The sequence below is a fragment of the Penicillium canescens genome (genome assembly GCF_028828765.1).
Source record: "Penicillium canescens strain IBT 15451 chromosome Unknown utg000004l_segment0_segment0, whole genome shotgun sequence".
Classification (NCBI taxonomy): domain Eukaryota; kingdom Fungi; phylum Ascomycota; class Eurotiomycetes; order Eurotiales; family Aspergillaceae; genus Penicillium; species Penicillium canescens.
In genome coordinates, this window is record NW_026703966.1 from 3,642,739 (window position 1) to 3,662,673 (window position 19,935).

The 19,935-nt window shown below is 49.5% G+C and overlaps 8 protein-coding genes across 8 annotated transcripts; 5 read left to right on the forward strand and 3 right to left on the reverse strand.

Moving 5' to 3' along the window:
• Nucleotides 1–180: 180 nt before the first annotated feature.
• N7446_006730 (putative cysteine synthase B) lies at nucleotides 181–1,844 on the forward strand (the record flags this gene model as incomplete). The annotated part of the gene is made up of 3 exons (XM_058515477.1): nucleotides 181–373; nucleotides 424–1,253; nucleotides 1,317–1,844. 3 exons carry the CDS (start codon nucleotides 181–183, stop codon nucleotides 1,842–1,844), a joined length of 1,551 nt encoding a protein of 516 aa, XP_058372655.1.
• A 711-nt stretch (nucleotides 1,845–2,555) lies between these two features.
• Nucleotides 2,556–4,731, forward strand: N7446_006731 (ferric reductase family protein; the record flags this gene model as incomplete). The annotated part of the gene is made up of 7 exons (XM_058515478.1): nucleotides 2,556–2,683; nucleotides 2,739–2,989; nucleotides 3,043–3,157; nucleotides 3,212–3,463; nucleotides 3,515–3,613; nucleotides 3,664–4,671; nucleotides 4,725–4,731. The coding sequence occupies 7 exons, from the start codon at nucleotides 2,556–2,558 to the stop codon at nucleotides 4,729–4,731; spliced, it is 1,860 nt and encodes a 619-aa protein (XP_058372656.1).
• A 151-nt stretch (nucleotides 4,732–4,882) lies between these two features.
• N7446_006732 (uncharacterized protein) lies at nucleotides 4,883–5,910 on the forward strand (the record flags this gene model as incomplete). The annotated part of the gene is made up of 5 exons (XM_058515479.1): nucleotides 4,883–4,968; nucleotides 5,059–5,201; nucleotides 5,224–5,388; nucleotides 5,482–5,747; nucleotides 5,797–5,910. The coding sequence occupies 5 exons, from the start codon at nucleotides 4,883–4,885 to the stop codon at nucleotides 5,908–5,910; spliced, it is 774 nt and encodes a 257-aa protein (XP_058372657.1).
• A 21-nt stretch (nucleotides 5,911–5,931) lies between these two features.
• N7446_006733 (uncharacterized protein) lies at nucleotides 5,932–6,175 on the forward strand (the record flags this gene model as incomplete). The annotated part of the gene is made up of 2 exons (XM_058515480.1): nucleotides 5,932–5,979; nucleotides 6,020–6,175. 2 exons carry the CDS (start codon nucleotides 5,932–5,934, stop codon nucleotides 6,173–6,175), a joined length of 204 nt encoding a protein of 67 aa, XP_058372658.1.
• Nucleotides 6,176–8,122: 1,947 nt separating this feature from the next.
• Nucleotides 8,123–9,140, reverse strand: N7446_006734 (uncharacterized protein; the record flags this gene model as incomplete). Its single annotated transcript, XM_058515481.1, has 2 exons — nucleotides 8,123–8,945; nucleotides 8,998–9,140. The coding sequence occupies 2 exons, from the start codon at nucleotides 9,138–9,140 to the stop codon at nucleotides 8,123–8,125; spliced, it is 966 nt and encodes a 321-aa protein (XP_058372659.1).
• A 317-nt stretch (nucleotides 9,141–9,457) lies between these two features.
• Nucleotides 9,458–10,896, reverse strand: N7446_006735 (cystathionine beta-lyase STR3; the record flags this gene model as incomplete). Its single annotated transcript, XM_058515482.1, has 3 exons — nucleotides 9,458–9,511; nucleotides 9,568–10,611; nucleotides 10,681–10,896. 3 exons carry the CDS (start codon nucleotides 10,894–10,896, stop codon nucleotides 9,458–9,460), a joined length of 1,314 nt encoding a protein of 437 aa, XP_058372660.1.
• Nucleotides 10,897–11,682: 786 nt separating this feature from the next.
• On the forward strand, nucleotides 11,683–13,566 carry N7446_006736 (cation:proton antiporter; the record flags this gene model as incomplete). The annotated part of the gene is made up of 3 exons (XM_058515483.1): nucleotides 11,683–11,935; nucleotides 11,986–12,836; nucleotides 12,886–13,566. 3 exons carry the CDS (start codon nucleotides 11,683–11,685, stop codon nucleotides 13,564–13,566), a joined length of 1,785 nt encoding a protein of 594 aa, XP_058372661.1.
• Nucleotides 13,567–13,787: 221 nt separating this feature from the next.
• On the reverse strand, nucleotides 13,788–18,076 carry farA (CeGAL family transcription factor). Its single transcript, XM_058515484.1, has 5 exons — nucleotides 17,610–18,076; nucleotides 17,170–17,365; nucleotides 16,176–17,112; nucleotides 15,623–16,124; nucleotides 13,788–15,574 (listed from the first exon to the last, which is right to left on the reverse strand). The coding sequence occupies exons 1-5, from the start codon at nucleotides 17,747–17,749 to the stop codon at nucleotides 14,332–14,334; spliced, it is 3,018 nt and encodes a 1,005-aa protein (XP_058372662.1). The 5' UTR covers nucleotides 17,750–18,076; the 3' UTR covers nucleotides 13,788–14,331.
• Nucleotides 18,077–19,935: the final 1,859 nt, after the last annotated feature.

Sequence of the window (19,935 nt, forward strand, 5' to 3'; positions counted from 1 at the left end):
CTGTGGAGCGACTAATCTCAATCTACCTCTCGGACGCCAAGAAAGACGCAACAGGAAGAGGGGCAAATGATTGCCATTGTAGCCCTATAACTTCCCTGAGAGACCCATCATTTTACTTCGATGTTCGTTCAGATCACAAAAGTTGAAAATTGCAATAACTTAGCCACTTCTTCTGCCAACATGACCAACATCAATGAGGGCAATACCTATTTTGGTCCTGACTCCTTGAAGAAATACTTTGACCCTGACTCGCAGCCTCCCCTACCTCTTGTCGAGCTGCCGCCTCATCTGAACCCTTACTATGAAGATGGGGTGCGGATATATGCCAAGATGATGACCATGCATCCAGCAAACAACGTCAAAGCAATGCCAGGTATGAAAAGTTATGACTGTTCACTGAGATATCTGCTGACACGCAACAAGCGATGAACATGCTTGAAACCAGCGTGGTACCTGGCGAGACCGAACGAATCATCGAGTACAGCTCCGGATCAACAGTCATTTCGATGTCGATGGTTGCCCGTGTCATGCATGGAGTGAATGATACCCGGGCGTTCCTAAGCAACAAGACAAGTGATGCAAAGCTAAAGCTGATGCAGTTCTTTGGCCTGGATATTACCTTGTTTGGTGGTCCATCTCAGCCAGAGCCACTCGACGAGAGAGGTGGCATTCAAAGCGCCCGGAGACAGGCTATGGAGTCTGACAAGATTGTCAACCCAAACCAATATGAGAACAGCAACAACTGGCAGTCTCATATCCGGTGGACCGGTCCTCAGATCTTCAAGCAGCTGCCTGAGATTAATGTTCTTTGTGCTGGCATGGGTACGTCAGGTACTATGACCGGTCTGGGTACTTATTTCAAGGGAGTTAAACCATCTGTCCACAGACTTGGAGTCTGTACAGCCCCTGGTGATCGGGTACCTGGCCCCAGATCATACGCCCTGATGCGCCCTGTCGAGTTTCCTTGGAAAGAGGCTGTGGATACCATTGAGGAAGTTGGATCCTTGGAGTCATATACCCTGTCCCTGAACCTCTGTCGAGAGGGACTGGTCTGTGGCCCATCATCTGGGTTCAATCTTCAAGGGCTGTTCCAGACTCTGGGGAAGCGCAAGGCCGAGGAAACCCTGTCTAAGCTTTCAGGTCCAGATGGCAAAACCCACTGCGTCTTCCTCTGCTGCGACCTGCCATACCAGTACATCGGGGAGTACTTCCAAAAGCTAGGCGACGAGCAATTCCACCCAATCCGGAATGAGGTAAATACCAACTCCATGACGTGTTTGCGTTATTGTTTCCACAAAAGCTAATTTAACCTCCAGCGCCTGACAAAGGTCGATTTGCACCGTTACGACGAGAGCTGGGAGCGGGACGCACTGGAGGTCTTACCGCAATTCTATGGATCACCACGAACCCTCACCCAATGTCAGCTGAGCGAGATAGTACTGAAGAGCCAAAATCGTGTTCTGGACCTGCGAAAACCCCTCGACTTCTATGCATGGCACCTCCCTGGTTCGATGAACCTGCCATTGTCCAGCGTCGGGCCTCACACCCCATCACCGTTTTCAGATCCGGGGGTGTTGGAGGCGCAATGGGTGGAGCTGGAGAAGATTTTCACAGATGACGTCTTGGTCTCAGATCTGGGTAGATATCACATTCTCGTAGTCTGCTACGATGGGGACTCGGCACGCGTGGCTACCAGCGTGCTTCGGGCCAAGGGTGTCGAAGCAGACAGCGTGCGCGGAGGCCACCGTGCGCTGAAGATGTACGGCATCGGGAATGAGAGTCCGATCACTGCCAAGGAGCCGCTTGGGGCTACTATTTCAGTCGCGCCAGTGCCCCTTGAATAGACAACGCAATCGGAATGTAGGGTTGGATCTGCCATGTGAGGCGCTAGTCCTGATGCGGTGTATATACTGCTTTCCCTTTTTCTTCTTTTTTTTTTTTTTCCTTTTTGTCTTTTGCCATGTTTCTATTGCTTCATCGACTCGTTTTATTATTTGGCGAATACTACCCCATGACTCTTCCAATTTAAAAGTTTTTCGTTTGAGCCCTCTCCCCTCACTACATTAGAGAGTCCTGGTGGCTCGAGCCCGGGGTCTCCGGAGTCCGGATGCATACTCGTATATGCGCTGAATAGCTCGGATTCGAGCAGAAAAAAGAATATTGCAGACTCGAAACAAGAAGTAATATGCGAAAGATCAGCGTAGTGACACGAATCTGCCTACGAATCAGGCACGGTGGGTTTCATGTGCGGCAAGACCGCCTTGTTGCGCAAATGTGCTCTAGTTCAACCTCAGTCTACAGTGGGACCAACAACCAAATGATGATTACAGCCCCGTCTCTCCAGGAAATATGCTCAATTGTGAGCAGATCTCCCGGGGTGATCGGCGGGGCCCGGGAATGTCTAAACACCCTTGAGTCCTTGATAGAACACAATTCCCGTTTTCGGTTCCGCAACCATCCACTGAGATGGCCGTTCCAAAGCTACTAACGTCCCCTTTTCATATTAAAATTTGACTTTCTCTTCTCAATGGTTGCAAGTTCTCCTCGGTCACAAGATGATGGACATGGAGATGTCCGGGGCCCCCTGGCTAGATCAGCCGGTGATGCTGCACTCATCTCGTGCAGACAAATGCAAGCTGACAGACGCTCAATGCCGCTATCGCAATTATAGTTGGCGTTACTGGTATGCGCCTTTACCACTCGGAAATTATATGCGTGTGCTCATTGAAGATCTTTAGGTACCAAGCCGATCACGTCTATGCGCTAAACACGGTATACTTCATGTGTGCTGTGATTGGTGTGTTCACGATTTCCAATCTACTGGTTAGATTTGCCCCGGATTGCGTGAAGCGAACAAGACCATGGCGTATGTTCACTTCAGTCTCGCGATACCTTTCTTATCGCGGATTGCGATCCCGCACGTTGCGGTATTGGTCGCCGGCATTGGGCGTGGTGATTTTGGGCGCGGTCGGCGCTATTTTCTTCTTCGGTAGATTTATATGGAGTTACGGGATACATGAGGAAGCTAACTGACGATCATAGCAATGACGCTCGGGCCGAAACCCTACTACTGGCCGACAGACGCCTCGTATGGAGGTAGTCCACCCCTTGCGACTCGGGCAGGTTGGATGGCCCTTGGGCTGTTGCCATTTGTGCTGTGAGCTATATTATTTGGAAGCCGCTTAAAATTCATTCACTAACTATACATCAGGGCCCTGAGCACAAAAGCCAATATGATTTCAGCCTTGACTGGTATTCCGCATGAGAAACTCCAAGTTTTCCACCATTGGACCAGTTATGCGATGTTCGTTTTGGCCTTGGTTCACACTTTTCCTTTTATAATCTACGATATTGGGAAAGGGGAGATGGTCAAGCAATGGAAGACAAGCGTGACTTACTGGACAGGTGTTACTGCTCTTATCTCGCAGGCATATCTGACCCTCATGTCGCTGCCTTTCATTCGGTTAGATTACATTTGATTCGCGAAGAAAGAAAAGAGTCTGACACGCTCCAGGAATCGATTTTATGAATTCTTCAAGGCTACTCATATCTCCGTGGCTGTGGTCTTTGTCGTATTCTTCTTCATTCACTGCGATTTCCGACTTTCTTCCTGGTATGATCAATTGAACGATTCCTTGATGAAGTTATATTGACATGTTACAGGGACTACTTCATTGCTTCCGGTGCGATTTATATAACCAGCCTGATTGCAGGACATGCCCGAACCTACTTGAAGTACGGCCTCCACAACGCCAGTCTCGAGCTCTTGCCATGTGGTCTCGTCAAAGTCTCCGTTTCATCAACTATGAAATGGACACCCGGCCAACATGTATTCGTGCGATTTCTGACTTCAGATCTGCACTTACTCACTGCCCACCCATTCACGATCTCTTCCGCATGTCGCACACACGATGAATCCGGCAAATCCTCAGAACTTGTCTTCTACATCAAGCCCCGTGGGGGAGTTACGGGACGCTTGAGAGCGATGGCAGAGCGGAATCCAGGCTGCACAAAGAAGATCCTTATAGAAGGTCCTTACGGCGGCGTCAGTGAGCCTCACATGGCCCAATTCGACACTATTCTAGTCATCGCGGGCGGCTCGGGAGGCGGGTTCTCGCTTGCCATGGTAGACGAAGCACTCCGTCTCACGGGCATGGCATCTTCAACCAACGAGAAAGACAGAAGTCACCGCCGAATTCTCCAAGTTATATTCTCAACTCGCGATCACACCATGGCGGACTGGTACATTGAAGAAATCGAGTCTCGGATTTCGCAGTCAACGATGCTATCAACAGAACCGGACAACGGGTTCGAAACTTCGGTTTCTGTCCACGTCACAGCTCAACGCAACTCTGGATTTTCTTCATCTTCGGAATCTGACGATGTCAACGGCACAGGGGGCAAGGTGCCTCCAACCGAGGTAACGACTACAGGAAGTTTCGGCCTGAACGTCTACCGCAATGCACGACCCGATCTGTCTGGCTTGGTTGCACGCACTGTAGCTATGGCTCATGTTCAAGGGACGCATATGCAGAAGAAACAACGTGTTGGGGTTTTGGTTTGTGGCCCTGCCTCTATGCTGCATGATACCCGGAACGCAGCAGCTGTTGCGCAGGGCCGTGTGTTTGGTGGTGAGGTTGAGGAGTTGTATTTGCACTCCGAGCCCTTTGTGTAAGATTCCATTGGTCTTGGTCTTGAGATGATTTACTAACTCGCTTTTATAGGTGGTAAATGGGAGTTCTTCGGGTGCAGATATGTAGGCTGGATTCATATGATAAGAATACCCGGCCGGCTTTTGGCTCATGATGTCTGGATCTCCCCATTCGCTACTCATTTCCTGGTTCCTGGCATGCGCGAGTGTTGTAACTTGGACCAGGGTAACATGATTCGGCGAGAAATTCAGTCTGGACGAGATTTCCATGAACAGATGATGGGGCAGTCCAATCAAAGACACGTCTTCCTTGTCGGGTGATCATCCCTCAACGAAGACGAGAAAGAAGATCCGCGGATTTGTGCGTGCATATGCACCTGTTCTTGCTGACTTTGGCATAAGCCAAGAACTTTTCCTGCAATTTTGGAGAATCTAGACAAGGCAAATGAGGTTCGTTCCGTTACCTGTTCTCACAGTCCACACTTACAGCTGCTAACAACTCCTTTAAGCCTCAAAGTGGATCGAAGTAGTGCTTATCGCTGCAGGGATTGTAAGCAACATCCCAACTTCAGCGGTTATAGCAGTCGGAATCGTGGTGCAAGTCATTGCAGGCACAGCTCGCGGACTACAAATGCGACACCGGGAGAAGAAGAACACCCTCCTCGACCAGTCAATCAGGAGCTGTTTATGCTACGCGGACTCTGCTATGGTAGTGGTGTTCAAAGATAAAGTCTCCGGTCAATAGCAGGGTCTTCTAGGCAAACTATCCAACTCCATCGGACAAGCCTTCTTTTCGAAGGAGAAGCTTGACATCAATTAGACATTTGAAGAGTACAGCAATCCCGTTCCTACTAAGCCCAAGTTTAAACGAGGTCTTGATTCTGTCAGACTAGTCAGTGGCAAGACGCACGAAGAGCTGGAGTTGTCTGATGCTGCGGCGTTGGTGTATCCAGATTTAGATCGGGTGGCAGCACAGGCAGTCAGAAGTGAGGGAGATATGGGAACGTCATCCGGTATGAATGGACTTCAAGAAAAGTACCAGGGTGCTGGGGAATGGGTCAGTGATTATATGAATAGAAAAGCGGAAGTCATATACGTGAGCCGTGCATTCGTATATGACGGTGATGATGCTAACAATAAAACAGGAGACCGAGCATCCTGGCTCTTCCTTCGCTCTATCTGCATCTGCTGAGAATCGTGCCTCGTTGAAGTCACGCTTGAACAATCCCAATCACCCAGCAGCAAACAGCGGTCACTGATATCACTGCTTACCGGTGGCCATGTTCCTGTGCGGGGGTTTGACAAGATGCTCGCTTCGAAGAGGCAGCGTGGGAATGCTGACGTCGCTCTTCTGGACATGCACTGAAGGGTACGCCGGAGACTGGCTTGCGCCTGATCAAGAAGCTTATGCAGAAAGACGTGCTGTATCTTATGGTGGCCAATCTCCCTAGCCAGGGAGAGACACGGGAGTCTGTAGCTCAACTTGAGCATATGATGGAGCAAGCTAGGGATGGCTCTTACTGATGTTCCAATAGAAAAGAGCCATCTATCCATGGAGTCCTGGAAGTGTAGGGTGTATGTACAAACATGTGACCGATGAGAACAAACAAGCCAAATAGTTTAAATGATTTAAAGTTTACTCGACGCGTCTTCAAAGCACCAAGACGTGTTTTTACGTCAGCGACTGAATTTCCTCCCTCCCAATAATTGGAAAACGTCGCGAAATTACCACGTCGCCCAAATAGGAAATCCGGGGTAGCAAACGATTCAAAAAGCTTAAATGATTTAAAGTTTACTCGGCGCGTCTTCAAACCATCAAGACGCGTTTTTACATCAGCAACTGAATTTCCTCCCTCCCAATAATTGGAAAACATCGCGAAATTGCCACGTCCGCCTATTTAGGACATCCGGGGTAGCAAACAACTCAAATAGTTTAAGATCTAATCAATCCATCTTGATCTAATCTTGACGCGCCTTCCTTCAGACTGCTGGGCTCCTCCCTCCCTAGGTTCGCAAAACATCGACAATTACTACGTTGGCCCAATTAGGAAATCCAGGATATCCAACTTCCTAACCGGGAGCCAACTGATTCTCTTCATCCATTGCTTTCCCCATGGCACGCGTCTATTGGAGCGAGATTCGTGAGGTGGCCTCTACTATGTGGGGTATCTTTTTTCTAATTGCATGTTTCTTTTTCTGAACCTTTGGTTCATTCCTTTTCCTAGGGTATACCATCACACTGGATGCCTTGAGGCCCCTGGGGGACTCGGTGGTATCGAAGCCACTGACGCGTTCTTGCATCCAAGACCTTGAAAGTTATCAGCTGCAAGCCAAGTCTGTGGGCTATGGTACTCACCTTCACTGCTGCACAAGCCAGACTTACCATTTAAACGAGGGCTCCGAGGAGGAATAGTTCTGTCGGCCAGTCGGTTGGACAGGGGCTGGATATGGATGTGGACGGGGCCAGCGTTGGAACCAGCAGCTGGGTTTTTGCTGACTTGACTTTTGGTTTAGAAAGGAACTCAAGGGCAAGACATAGTTTGTTTATTGGTACCTTTGTCTGGGAATTTGGCTGTAAATGAAAATTTGCAGTAGTTATACTGACAGAACTGTCTGTGTCACTCAAATATAATACCATCGGAACTTCTACCTTTCTTTCCTTTATATCTTCGATACCTCGGAGACATTTTTAGGTATAGTTTGTGCCCCAAACCTAATTAGGACAATATAGATGCCAAGAAACTAATGCAACCCAATATCAGCCCCCAATTTTGGAGCATGCTCGGATCTTTGTTGATCTTTGTATTGGATGTATGTATTGTTATCGAAATATGGAAAACTAGATACGAGCCTGAGATGATATCACAGTGCATTGACGTACGTGGATCTTGAGGCTTGAGAATCTGGCAAACTATGTAGCCCAAACATTCATACGTCCGGTATTGATCAGCCTGCAGGGTACTACTGGCTAGCCTCGCATATCGAAAACGCCACTGACACCGTGCCTTTGAGCTCGTTGCATAAGTGCGTGTCCGCCTTTACAGCTATGAAGTATCCTAACAGAGAACATTGGAAAAGACATGATCCAAGAAAAATTGCATAGTATTAACGGCAAAGACAATCTAACCAGTCTAAAGCCCGAGTTTGTACTGTATCTAATATGTATCACACAGTCTAGCAAAGAAAGAATAATAACACAAAGGAGAAAACGTACCCGAAAATCAATCGAGACCACGGCCAAATGATAGAAAAGAGCTCGTCTTAGGCCTGAACAAGGCCAAACGTGCAAATCCAAGAAAAACTCCAACCATAGTCCCCTAATAGATGATGAATGCAAATCTGAGTGGAGAGAGAAGACGAAATGTGGCATCAGAGATGAACCACAACAAATGCAGATCTAGAGAAATGAAAAATAAAATGATCATCAAGTCATAAGTCCGATCCGACAGCAGCACCAAAGCATCCATTCAATCAAGCCCGATTCTCAACGCGCTTCATCAAATAATCCCTCAATCTGACATTGGCCACACCACCAATACCATAAGCAGGGACAATCTTGCCCATACGCGCAAAGCAGGCGGGGACATAGTCCCGACGAATGCGTGCCACACGATCCGTCCAGGGTAGACCACCAGCAGGCTGACGGTTAAACAAATCCAAGCCGAGGAGATGCATGGGCGTACTCGCGAACTGCATGAGAGCAGGACAAGAGAACTGCGCGAGGGCAGATTTCATGCCGGGCGTTGAGGCGACGAAATCCGGTATTGAGGGTGCGATGAGGGCTGGGATGTTGAATGATGCGAAGATTGTGATGCTGTCGCGGAGGCAGAAGAGAGTGTAGGAGGATTTGGGGATTGTTAACGTCGAGCCGGGGGCTGCGTGCGGATGGCATGTTGATGGAGGCGCTGGGGCCTGTGCTGGAGCTGGGGCGCGTAGAGCGGAGGGTGGTTGTTGAGGTTGGCCTGTTGCTGTGGTTGTCGGTTGAGATGGAGGAGAGGCGCCGAAGATTTTGGCGAAGCGCGCGTCTTTGTAGACGCAGATTGCCATGTTGACTGTTGTCGTTGCGATGAATTTGAGGGGGCCCGGTGTTACGGTGTCGTAGGACTGGTTGCGCATCGTGGAGGTGAGTGTATCGATTGCATTTGCTGTGAGGTAGGTCGAGCTGTACAGGGTATAGATGAGGAGGAATGGAGTGCTGAGAAAGAATCCGCTTGGTCGGGAGACCATGGACTTGAGGCAGTTTGTTATTGTTCGCTGGATAGGGAAGCCTTTTGATGCTTTCTCGATGATGGCACTGTTCAGCAGGTTAGCGTCTTGAAAAGCTCCTCTGTAACTTCTGAGCTTACCGGTCAATTATCGTGATCAACGGACAGGTCAGCGCGCCTGCGGTTGCTGCGCTGGCGACATCGACACCGAGTCGCTTGCCCAGGTTTTTCGTGTTCCATGCTGCTGTAGAACGCGCAATTGGGCTCTGTTTTACTGTCGACATATTGAATGGTTCTGCGGTTGCATCCCGAGTCATACTCTTATGGGGTCTTATAATCGGGCGCAAGGGTATGGGTGAGAGTGCATCACAATGCGTAAGTACTGTACAAACAAACCCCGGGGAAGAACAAATTAGGGAAAAATAATTACAAATGTAAGACGAGGACTATCGCGACCCCAGCTTCGGACGAGAATGACCCGGGCGCGACCCGGCGCCGGGTCTCCGATGCCGGCCCGAGATCTACGCTCCGGATAAATGCAAGTCCAGAAATGTTCATTATAGCTAACATGTTTTAAATCCCCAACGCCGGATATTCACCTCTAGCGAGCCTCGATTCCTTCCATAGTAACATTGACAGCACCGGCTTGCACCAACTGTGAAAGAATTAGTTTCCAAAACACCAGAATGGGGGAATGTATGGGAATCATACCGCTCGGCTCAAGTCGTCAATCAAGTCGTCCACATCCTCAATTCCTACGCAGAGACGAATCAAGTCCTCTGGCATGGCGCGTTCCGCCCGCGTCTTCGCGTCAATGCTGGCATGGCTCATACGGCAGGGCATACTGATCAAACTGTTGACACAGCCAAAGCTGACACTGATGGCCCAAATCTTGGCGCTCTCGACAATGCGCTCACTGATAACGGTGTCACCGGTCTCGAACGAGAGCACAGCACCGGCGCCCCGCGCCATGGAGTTGTGAAGTTCGTACTGCGGGTGCGACCGCAGACCGGGGTAGCGGACCTTGAAGCCGTTCGACTCAAGGAACTCGGCAATGCGCTGAGCGTTGCTCTGTTGCTGGTCCATGCGGACCTTGAGGGTCTTCACACCACGCAGCAACAGCCAAGAGTCGAAAGGCGACAGACCGCATCCTGAGGCGTTGATAGGGAAGTAAAGACGTTCTCCGAGAGCCAGGTCGTTGACGGCAATGACACCGGCCATCAGGTCGTGGTGACCCGACAGGTACTTGGTGCCACTCTCGTAAACGACATCCGCACCGAAGTCTAGAGGGTTGAGCAGGAGCGGAGACATCATAGTGTTATCCACTGAGACAATGCAGTTGGGATTAGCTTCGTGGGCAGCGGTGGCAATGCGGCCAATGTCAACGATCTTGATGAGGGGGTTGGTAGGGGTCTCGAGCAGCACCATAGTGGTCTTCTCGCTCAGTACTGCCTGGACCTTCTCAGGCTGTGTGGTGTCGACGTGGTGCACGATGATGCCGCCGTTGGTCGAGAGGTACTTGAGGAGTCGGTTGGTACCGCCGTAGAGGTCATCACCGGTGACGACCTCGTCACCAGGACGGAGGAGTCGGGTGATCACGTCCAAAGCAGCCATACCGGATGAGACTACGAGGGCACGCTGTGCCGACATGATCTTGGCCAAGTGTCGCTCGAGGTGTGTGCGGGTCGGGTTGCCAGACCGAGTGTAGTCATACTCTCCACCACCACCGCCAGAGGTTTGCTTGAAAGTAGCACTCTATAAGTTAATTATGGTCAGCATTAAGATCCCATTGAAATTGCCATTGGGTTGTTGTGGAATGTGTACCTGGTAGATCGGCACGCTGCTGGCATTGTATTGGTCACTGCCCTCGGTGAAGACCAATTCGGTGGCAATGTTGTAGCGGCGACCAGGGTGAGGACTGGACGGGGCTGGAGAAGGTGGCAGGTCATTTCCCTCGAGATCAACAGGAGGGAAAGCCTTCTTTCCGGTGCTGGTCGACCCCGACGCAGCATTGGGAACTCCGGATCTTGAGGCCGACATCGCTGCAGAGCGGGGCAGAAAGAGGGAGCGAATAGAGGGAGATATTGAGGGTATGCTAATGCACAGCAATACTTGAAATGCAAGTCGAAGAGTGGAAGTTAATGGATCAATGGGAGAATCAAAATAAAGAAGAGAAGAAAAAGAAGTCACACATAATTCACGTCTTTCTCCCCCGGACGAACTGACTCTTCGGCCGCGCTGTGATTGGTCGAGAGGCCAAGATTGCGATTTCGTCATTCACTAGTCCCGATTAGGCGGTCTGGGGTGAGTCAGGCATTCTCGACACTTATTTACAGAGATACAGAAATATAGCTTTATATTGGTAAATGTATGTGATATAGATAGGTAGGTGTATAATTACATCTTGATATGCAAAGTTGGATAGATATCAAGTGCATTTAGTTGAGGGATCCGATCTATAGGTTACATCTCACGCCCTAAACCTGGTAAAACAAGCTTTTTATGTCTTTATACTAGTCCTTTCGCGAGTCTCACTCTACCATGAACAAGCTATCAGGTCTAAAGTTATATTGAGAGTCTTAGTAGGGCAAAACCTTCATTAACCGCTGTGATCAGTCATCGACTTGGCAGCCCGGAGGAGACTAAGTTACCGCTTTGGAATTCCATCTCATTCTCATCATTCCACCTTATTTATCCTAATCCCAAAAGGCTTAAAGAAATTCACACCCCTTTACATAACCTATGGAGTCTGCTATCTTTCCAAGATATATACTTTTACTTTTTCCATGATAACTGGAATACGTTCACCTCACCGCTAAGAACAAAATGACGTCGGAATCGGAAGCAGCATTTGCCTACCACGAGCCATCCATCAAAACAGTTTTGAATTACACCGGGCTTCTCCTGATCCTCAACATAGCCAATACCTGCCTCGACAAACTCCTGTACTGTGGGCTCATCGGCCAGCTCTTCATCGGCATCATTTGGGGTACACCAGGAGCACAATGGCTTGACCAAGAGACAGAACGCGTCATTCAGCAAATTGGCTATCTAGGGTTGATCTTACTAATTTATGAAGGTACGCATACACCAATTTGCTTATAACAACATACAATCTAACATACACAGGTGGTCTATCAACCTCGATCGAGTCCCTCAAAGCAAACATTCTTCTTTCAACAGCTGTTGCCCTCACTGGAATTGGTGTACCAATGGGGTTATCCTTCATTCTCAAAGGGCTTGTATCCGCAACTTCGCTCCAAGCATTCGCTGCTGGTGCAGCGCTAAGCGCAACAAGTCTTGGAACTACCTTTACCATCCTTTCAACCACTCAACTAACGACTACACGTCTTGGAACGGTCACCACAAGTGCTGCAATGATCGATGATGTCGTTGGCTTAGTTATGGTCCAGATTATCTCCAACCTTGGCGGAAGCGCTACGTCGTTCAGCCCTGTGACTGTCATCCGGCCCGTTTTTGTTTCCCTCGGGTTTGCTGTTGGTCTCTTAGTACTGTGTGCTTTCTGTCTCCGGCCGATACTAAAGAAAGTGATTGACCACAAGAGCAAGCTCCCTGATTATATGGGAACTGCACAATTTGCATTCCTCACGCACATATGTGTTCTCGTGGGCATTGTAGCCAGCGCGACATATGCTGGTACCTCGAGTCTTTTTGCTGCTTACCTTGCCGGAGTGATCATCTCCTGGTTTGATAGATTGGTGACTCAATCTAAGCCTTCGGTGGTTGCTTCACAGTCTGAAACATTTCATTCAGCTACTGCTTCATCCCACCAGCAGACTTGCAGTCATCAAGGTGCTACACGCGATGCCGTAAATCAGGCATCTCAAACTGCAGTGCCATCTGGTACACAAGCTACACAAGAAAATGACCCATCGCATGACGGTACACCGACAGGTGGATTTATCTACAGCAAGTATTACAAAGAACCAACCGACCGAATCCTCTTACCTCTGTTCTTCGTGAGCCCCCTGTCCCCTTCAACTGGCGAGAAATAACTAATCCACATAGGCGTCAATTGGATTCGCAATCCCCATAACCAAAATGTTTCAAGGCCAAATCGTATGGCGAGGAATAATCTACGCTATCCTAATGGCAATTGGGAAAATGATCACAGCTCTATGGCTCGTGCGCTTCTCCACGAATCCTTTGACATGTCTGGTATCGATCCTCAAGAGGCCATTTGCATACGTCCAATCCTGCTGTTCCAAACCCCAAGCTACGAGCAAGCCTTCAAAGCGAGAGAAGAGCAGCTCAAAGAAGACAGAGGGTCGAAATAGGACTGAGACCGGTGGAATCTCGAGTCCGGACAATTCCAATCAAGAGGAGCCCCGAACGACGAATGAACCATCTGCAACCAATCCCAATCCCAATCTCAGACCCAGGTCTCACATGTCTCTTCCACCTAAACCCAAATCTCTATATCCACCATTCATCCTCGGATTGGCAATGGTCGCCAGAGGCGAAGTGGGATATCTCATCGCCTCCATTGCGGAAAGCCAAGGGATATTCTCTGGATCATCGTCTGAAGGCTCATCCGATATCTACCTTGTAGTCATATGGGCAATTTCACTCTGCACACTAATTGGTCCCATCCTGGTCGGAACATTGGTCAGACGGGTAAAGAAATTACAGCAATCCAGGAAAGACTCAGGCTCAGGCCCTGATCCATTGGGTGTATGGGGTATCTAGCTATCCGTGTACATATTTTAGTTGATTTTTTTTTTAAAACGGAATACGCAGACATAAAAAGTAGGACCATATATCCCAGTTAATTGCACCCTGTATGCGCCGGTTCATTACCGCATACATTCCCAGAATGGAGACTATCAATGTTAGAGGGGAGCTCAATTACAGTTCTTATGCAAACAACCCCCGCTTTCCCTAGTGATCTGACTTTATCTTAAGAGAAAAGCAATTGGAATTGAAAATGTATATACTCCTACTCCTCCCAACTCCCTCTGGATTCCAGTCCGTGAAGTTTTACCTAATGACCAACAAACAAAAATGTAGAAAAAAAACATAACCAAAAGAGATGAAAGGATAAGAGAACAAGTGACAAGAAGGAAGAAGGGAAGAAATAAGTGAGAAAATAAATGAAAACAGCAACCAGCCTCCAAGGATATCCAAAGAACAGATCAACCCCAGACATAGAACACAAAACACAACCCGGCCAATCAACCAATCCCACTCCAAAACGCCCAGCCAGAACCACCTCGTAATCCGTTTTGTTAAATCAGACGCAGATAGCAGGAAGGAAAGGTGCAAGAGATAGAGATAGAGATAGGGATGATAGTATATACCAACATACCATAGCATAGCAATTAGATTAGAGTGCGCAAAGTGGATTGGAAGTACATTATTCCAATCCAATACTGAAGCCAAAACCCAAGCCGGCATCCCAAGAAGGAAACCAAAAGTAAACGTCATGGATAATTCTCGAGCGTGGGGACATGATTACGCAGCCAAATCTCCAAAGCCACCGTTAATACCAAAGAACTGGAACCAGTCCTCGACATTCAGCGTCGTAGGCGCAGTAGGTCCACTGCGCGAACTGCTACTCCAGTTATCATCCTGACTGGCATTGTCCATGGCCGCACCGCTCATCGTTCCATCAAGGCCATGCATCGGGGGCCATGTCTGCTGGCCTTCCATGCTGAACATTTGTTGCTGTGGGCCTGTGGGCTGCATGCCGACGGCGCCGGGGATGCCCTGCATCACCTGTGGGCTAGCCTGGGAGACGGACATGCTGCGGCCGCCTGGAACGGGTTGGGGCTGGTTGTTCATCATTGGGCCTGGACGCTGGGACATGTTCGGGGGGAGGTTGGATGGGATTTGGAGGGATGGGTCGACAGAGCCAGGTGGTGGCGGGGAGGTCAGCTCTGGGAAGAAAGCTGTGCCGTCTGGGAAGAGTTGGTCAGGTTGGAAGTTCTCCCAGAGGGAGGGGGAGAGGTTGGGCGAGGCGCGCGTTACTAGGAAGAAGTCGGGGGGTGTGGCAGGGAGGGAGAATTGGCCGTTGAAGGGAGTTGTTGGTCGGGTGTTGGCTCGGGAGTTGCCTGTGCCTGTCATTGGATCGTGGGGACCGCGGTGTGTGTTGGGTGATTGGTGGCCCAAAGTGGGTTGATTCAGCTCTCTGGATGGTGTGACGGCAGGTGTCTGGGGACGAGAGCGCTCGTACGAGACAGGAGGTGTAGGACCGCCGTTCGGCAGTCCGAGGTCCATGTCGTCGAACTTGCGCTTCGGCGGGTCTGGCTTCTTCGAAGGGGCCGCGTTTTCGTGCCGGTTTCGCTGGTGTTTCCGACCTGCAGCTTTCTGGAGTCGCTCCTCTAGAATCTTATTTCCGAGAATAGACTCAAAGAGCGTGTTGACCATCTTCGCCACTAGCCAAACCTTTGATACATCCTTTAGCGCCAGCATACACGCATTGATTCTTTCCTGGCAGGTCGTCACAATTGAAGGGACCGACGAGCGCATTTGATATACGTGCATGATCAAGGCTGAAAACAGGCTGTAAACGATAAATGCGGGGGCAAATCGAATCTCTCCGTGAGCGTGTAGGTTCTCGACAATAGAAGTGATCATTCCTGCCGCCTGGAAGGCAATGGTTCGTGATGGGTATGCCATTTCTTCAACCCTGTAACTATTCGGGGCAGACGAGGCGGGCGGCATGTGAGCCCTGTGAAGAAGGCAGAGCGTGGTACTAGGATGGTTAGTTTCAATTGAGTGATTCGGAGGGCAAATCACATACTAGTAGTTTGAATGCAAAAGTGCAGCCCAGAAATGATGTTTAGACCGTTGCCAGCAAACTTCCTTGGGGCAGTTCTGCAGCCAATCGGCCAAGGCCATATCTGAGTGGGTGAGGTCCATTGCATTCATGCGCCGTGACTTCGAAGCCACAGAGTACTGCTGCGACAAAACCAAGCCCATGATCTCGCACAGCTTGACATATTGAAGGAAGAAGTGAACATGGACGGGATCTGGAGGAATATCGGCGGGAGCATCAAGCTCATCTTCAATGAAATCGTCTTCTGTCACCATTTCAACATCCGAGTCGTCTGTATTAATCCCGATTGGACGTCCCAATGCGACAGCCACAGAACGATCACGGGTGAAAAGAGTCCACCAAATCCTCTTCCAGAGTCTCTTGTCTGGTTTGCTGAGCTGTGACATTTCCACACTGCGGTGCATTCCAGAGCCCTGTGCTACTACCATCGCGACCCGGGTCCAATAGAAGACGTTCTTGGTGACATCTATAACTCATTAGAGATAGAAAGAAAGGCATGTACTGGTCAATCACTCACCTTCAGGTCCTTCCCAGTACCAGCCCAATAGCACTAGTGCCTGCACGATGGTGACACGATCATCCTCATAGTTGGCATCATACAGCGCCTTAGCACGCTTGTAAAAAGTCATGGCAGCGGGGGTGGTCGACCCATTGGCATCCATCAGCTGCTGGTTGGTGCAGACTCTCGATCCTGCCAGCAGAATCGCCTGCAAGAGTAGCAACGAAGGCGGGTTCTTAGGGTCCCGGTATTGACGCATGAAGCGACTCTTGTTGATAATGGGCACCACGGGCGCCACCCACTTGAAGTAAGCATCGACCAACTCATCGCACAGCGGTTTGGGAGGGAGCAAGAAAGCACCTCGCTGGTGTAGAATGTCGATTTCCAAATTGTCCAAGTCCGTCAAGCGGGCACGAGATCCTCTGATATTCGGTGGGAGCGGGTAGTGCACGACATCCGTGGTTCCATGTCGATCTTGAACCAGCAGGGACAGATTTGACGACTCGCCTAGGTACGCCACCCGGCCAGCATCTTTAATCGGAGCACGGGCAAACTTGGGCTTCATAAATTGAGCATAGGCATTATTGGCCGACGCTTGTTGGGCTGCCTCAGCCTCGGAAAGAGAGGTAACGGGCATGCCTTCGGCAGCCATGCGGTTTTTCCTGTATCCAAAAGCATCCTTCTCATCCGAGTCGGAGCTCCGCTCCGCTTCCCGGGGTGCTGAGACAGATCCAGACACAGACCCAGAGCGCGCCGGCTCCTCGGTGGGTCGAAACTGAGCAACGGCGGCATCGACGAGCGAGGAGGCAGTATGTGGGGGGCTGTCACCATACCGCGATTCATCCTTGCTCTTGGCTTGGCTCTTCTTTCGTTTCGGCGAGGGAATCTTGCATTCGATCGAGAAGGCGACACAATTGGTGCAGGGCACCCCGAGACTAGCAGCATCACATCGGACCTACAGGCGGTGAAAGGGGTTAGCGACGACGAGGTACGATGCGACCGAGAGAAAAACACACCTTTCGAGCATGACAAGTCTAATTCCCAAAGAAACACAGTCAGCCATCTCGTCCAGTTCGAAGCTATCGTGGGGGAGTATATGCAGTTCACCGATAAGCAACCGAGCCGAGGTGCGAGAGAACCTCGGCACCCCAGTCGCGTCGCCCCTCGAGAATCCAGAACGTACCTCGCACGCGCGTGATGCACGTTGCCTAGATTAGATAAAACAAATCAGCAAGCGCCTTTAAATGCTTAACTCTGCATAGTCTTTCTCCCAAAGCAACGGGGGTGCGAGGTCCTGGAAAACCCAGTACCTCTCTGGGTTGCGCCCGCACAACCCCCGCGACTCCCGGCATCAACCAATATAGCATCGAGAGATTGCACATATCGCAGAAAGCTGTATCGCCATCTCCAGCATCTCCAGTATCTCCGATCATCACATCTTCCAAGACTTACCTTCTGAAACTCAGCGGTTGGCCTTGCGGCCCATTGCGCACGGTGATGCCCGACGTCCCCGTCGAGCCCGCGTTACTCGGAGCTGGGCTGGGGTGCGAGTTGTCCGAATGTTGTTCGGTGTGAAATTCGGTGGTACTCATAGCGCCGTCTCCATGCAGCCTCTCAGATGGAGAGTGTCGCAGGTAAAGGAGGGAGGTCGGAGGGCGGAGGGCGGAGGGAAGGAGCTGGCAATATAAGACTCAATAGGCCTGGAGGTAACAAGGTAGGCACCGAGAATAAGGAGGACGCCACGCGATCAAAAGAAAAAGTACCGGAACACAGAGGGGGAAGGAGAGAGAGAGGGAATATCTGGGGGAGGGCTGTGGCAATAATCGTCACGGTGGAGATCTCCCCCTGGTCAGCAATTTGGTACAATTTATAGGCTGCTGTTTCAACGGTTTACGTCTCCATTATTGTCTATGTTCCGCTCTTTGGTCTGCATTAGGTCTGCTACAAAAAAGGGTCCTAAAAATTGAGTTGGAAATATCATAGACATCACTCCAATAGATGGGTGCCACCTACTATAGGTACACTACCTACATATGTACATGTAGCCTAGACATTCCGATAGCTTCTAGGTCTCAGGTAGTAGTCACCCACACTGAATCTTGCAGGGCGGCAGGGTCATGATCTACAGAGGGGAGACGGTGGAGCGGAAAAGAGACGACGATTCCCTCTGGGGCTTGCCTATCTTGGCACGTGTGATGCCGCTTTTTGACCGTGTATTTCTCAGTCTGAGTGTCACGTGGTGCTGAACATGCCCTAATGGCGTTGGTTCTTCACCTAAGCACTCAGACATTCTATTTAATATTCTATTTAATAAGTCTCAATCATGATGCAAGGGGAGAAGTAGTCTATTCTCCTACATAGGATATTTTGCAAAGCCTAGCTGAATGGCAAGATCTTGCCTAAGACTGATTGTTTTCCTCGACAACAAGGTCGTATATATTAAGAATCTTGACGGAGATAGGCAGAGAGATAGAGAGGATCAGAATTTGAGTGCAGAGAGTAATTTTGATTGAGAGAGAATTTAGAACATAACAAGAGCCAAATTTGAATCACTGAACATAGATCTAGTTTCTCTTATACACCAACGGGGCCACAGCCCAAACCGTATCCGTCTGTCGATCAACTCAGAGAGGCCTAGTGTGCTCGAGTACTGGTTTAGTCTAAAATCCTAGAGCCATATTAAGCGACTAGTAATCCTTTTTGGGAGCCGCAAGCGTTTCACGTTAGCTCATAGTAGGGGTGCGCTCGAAAGCTTTTTAGATATTCTTCGTGATAGCTACCTCTTTCTAATATATCATTCGCAGTGCCGTTTCAATGCGGAAAAGTACCTTCAGTCCAAAGAATATCCTCGAATTCACCTTGGGCTATATGCCATAATTGCAGCTTCCTTATCTCGTATTCCCTTTCGGGTCCGTTTTGCCAGAAATGCTGCTCATTTTGCTTCCCGGATTGGATATTTCAAGGAATGGAGTTATAGTCAAAGATGGAATAGGCGCGAGGATGATGAATTCTACTAAATCTGAATTGAGCGATGACTACGGGGTATAGAACTTAGTTCATCGTTCAAGGCTGTATAGATGTTAATCTCAACCGACATTTCGTCTGTGGGATATGACGTTATCAGATAGAATAGCCACGGCCAGTGGAAGCCTACAGCCACGCAGCATGCGGAGGCAACGGTTTGAGTCGGGGAGTTTCATAAACTGCACTGCACTTTGCACAGTGTACTTGCATTCGGACATATATGTTTGCATATGAGCTTTTGGGTGGCATGAAAGGGTTTGTGTTGTGTTACCTCTATAGACACTATATACCTCTATCTACGAAGTATGGCCGTGTGACTTACTCTCTACATTATATTCATGTACATCTACATGATTGAGAGGCTAGTTACATAGAAACTGTTTCAGACAAAATAGATGCACATAGAAGATAATGTAGGTCATGCTTCTGTAACCGATCCCTCAAACCCTCAGACCCTCAATCCAGCCCAGCCCATCTACAGCATCACATTCACCAGAGGCGATATTGCGGGGGCGGCAGACGGGGGGCGAAAACGCGAGGAAAAACGCGGGGAACATCTAATCCAATCCCATCCAACCTGTTCATCTCATTCCGATCCCCAGATCCTTAGAAAAGTCCTGGTGTTCTCGCTCTTGTACATCTCGTAGCAATCTTGTGATACCTCGGCACAAAGAGAGAGCTCCACCCAATCACAGCACATGCTCCACATAGGAGACGATCCTCCTGCAAGCCTCTTGATGTTTTGGGTATAGAG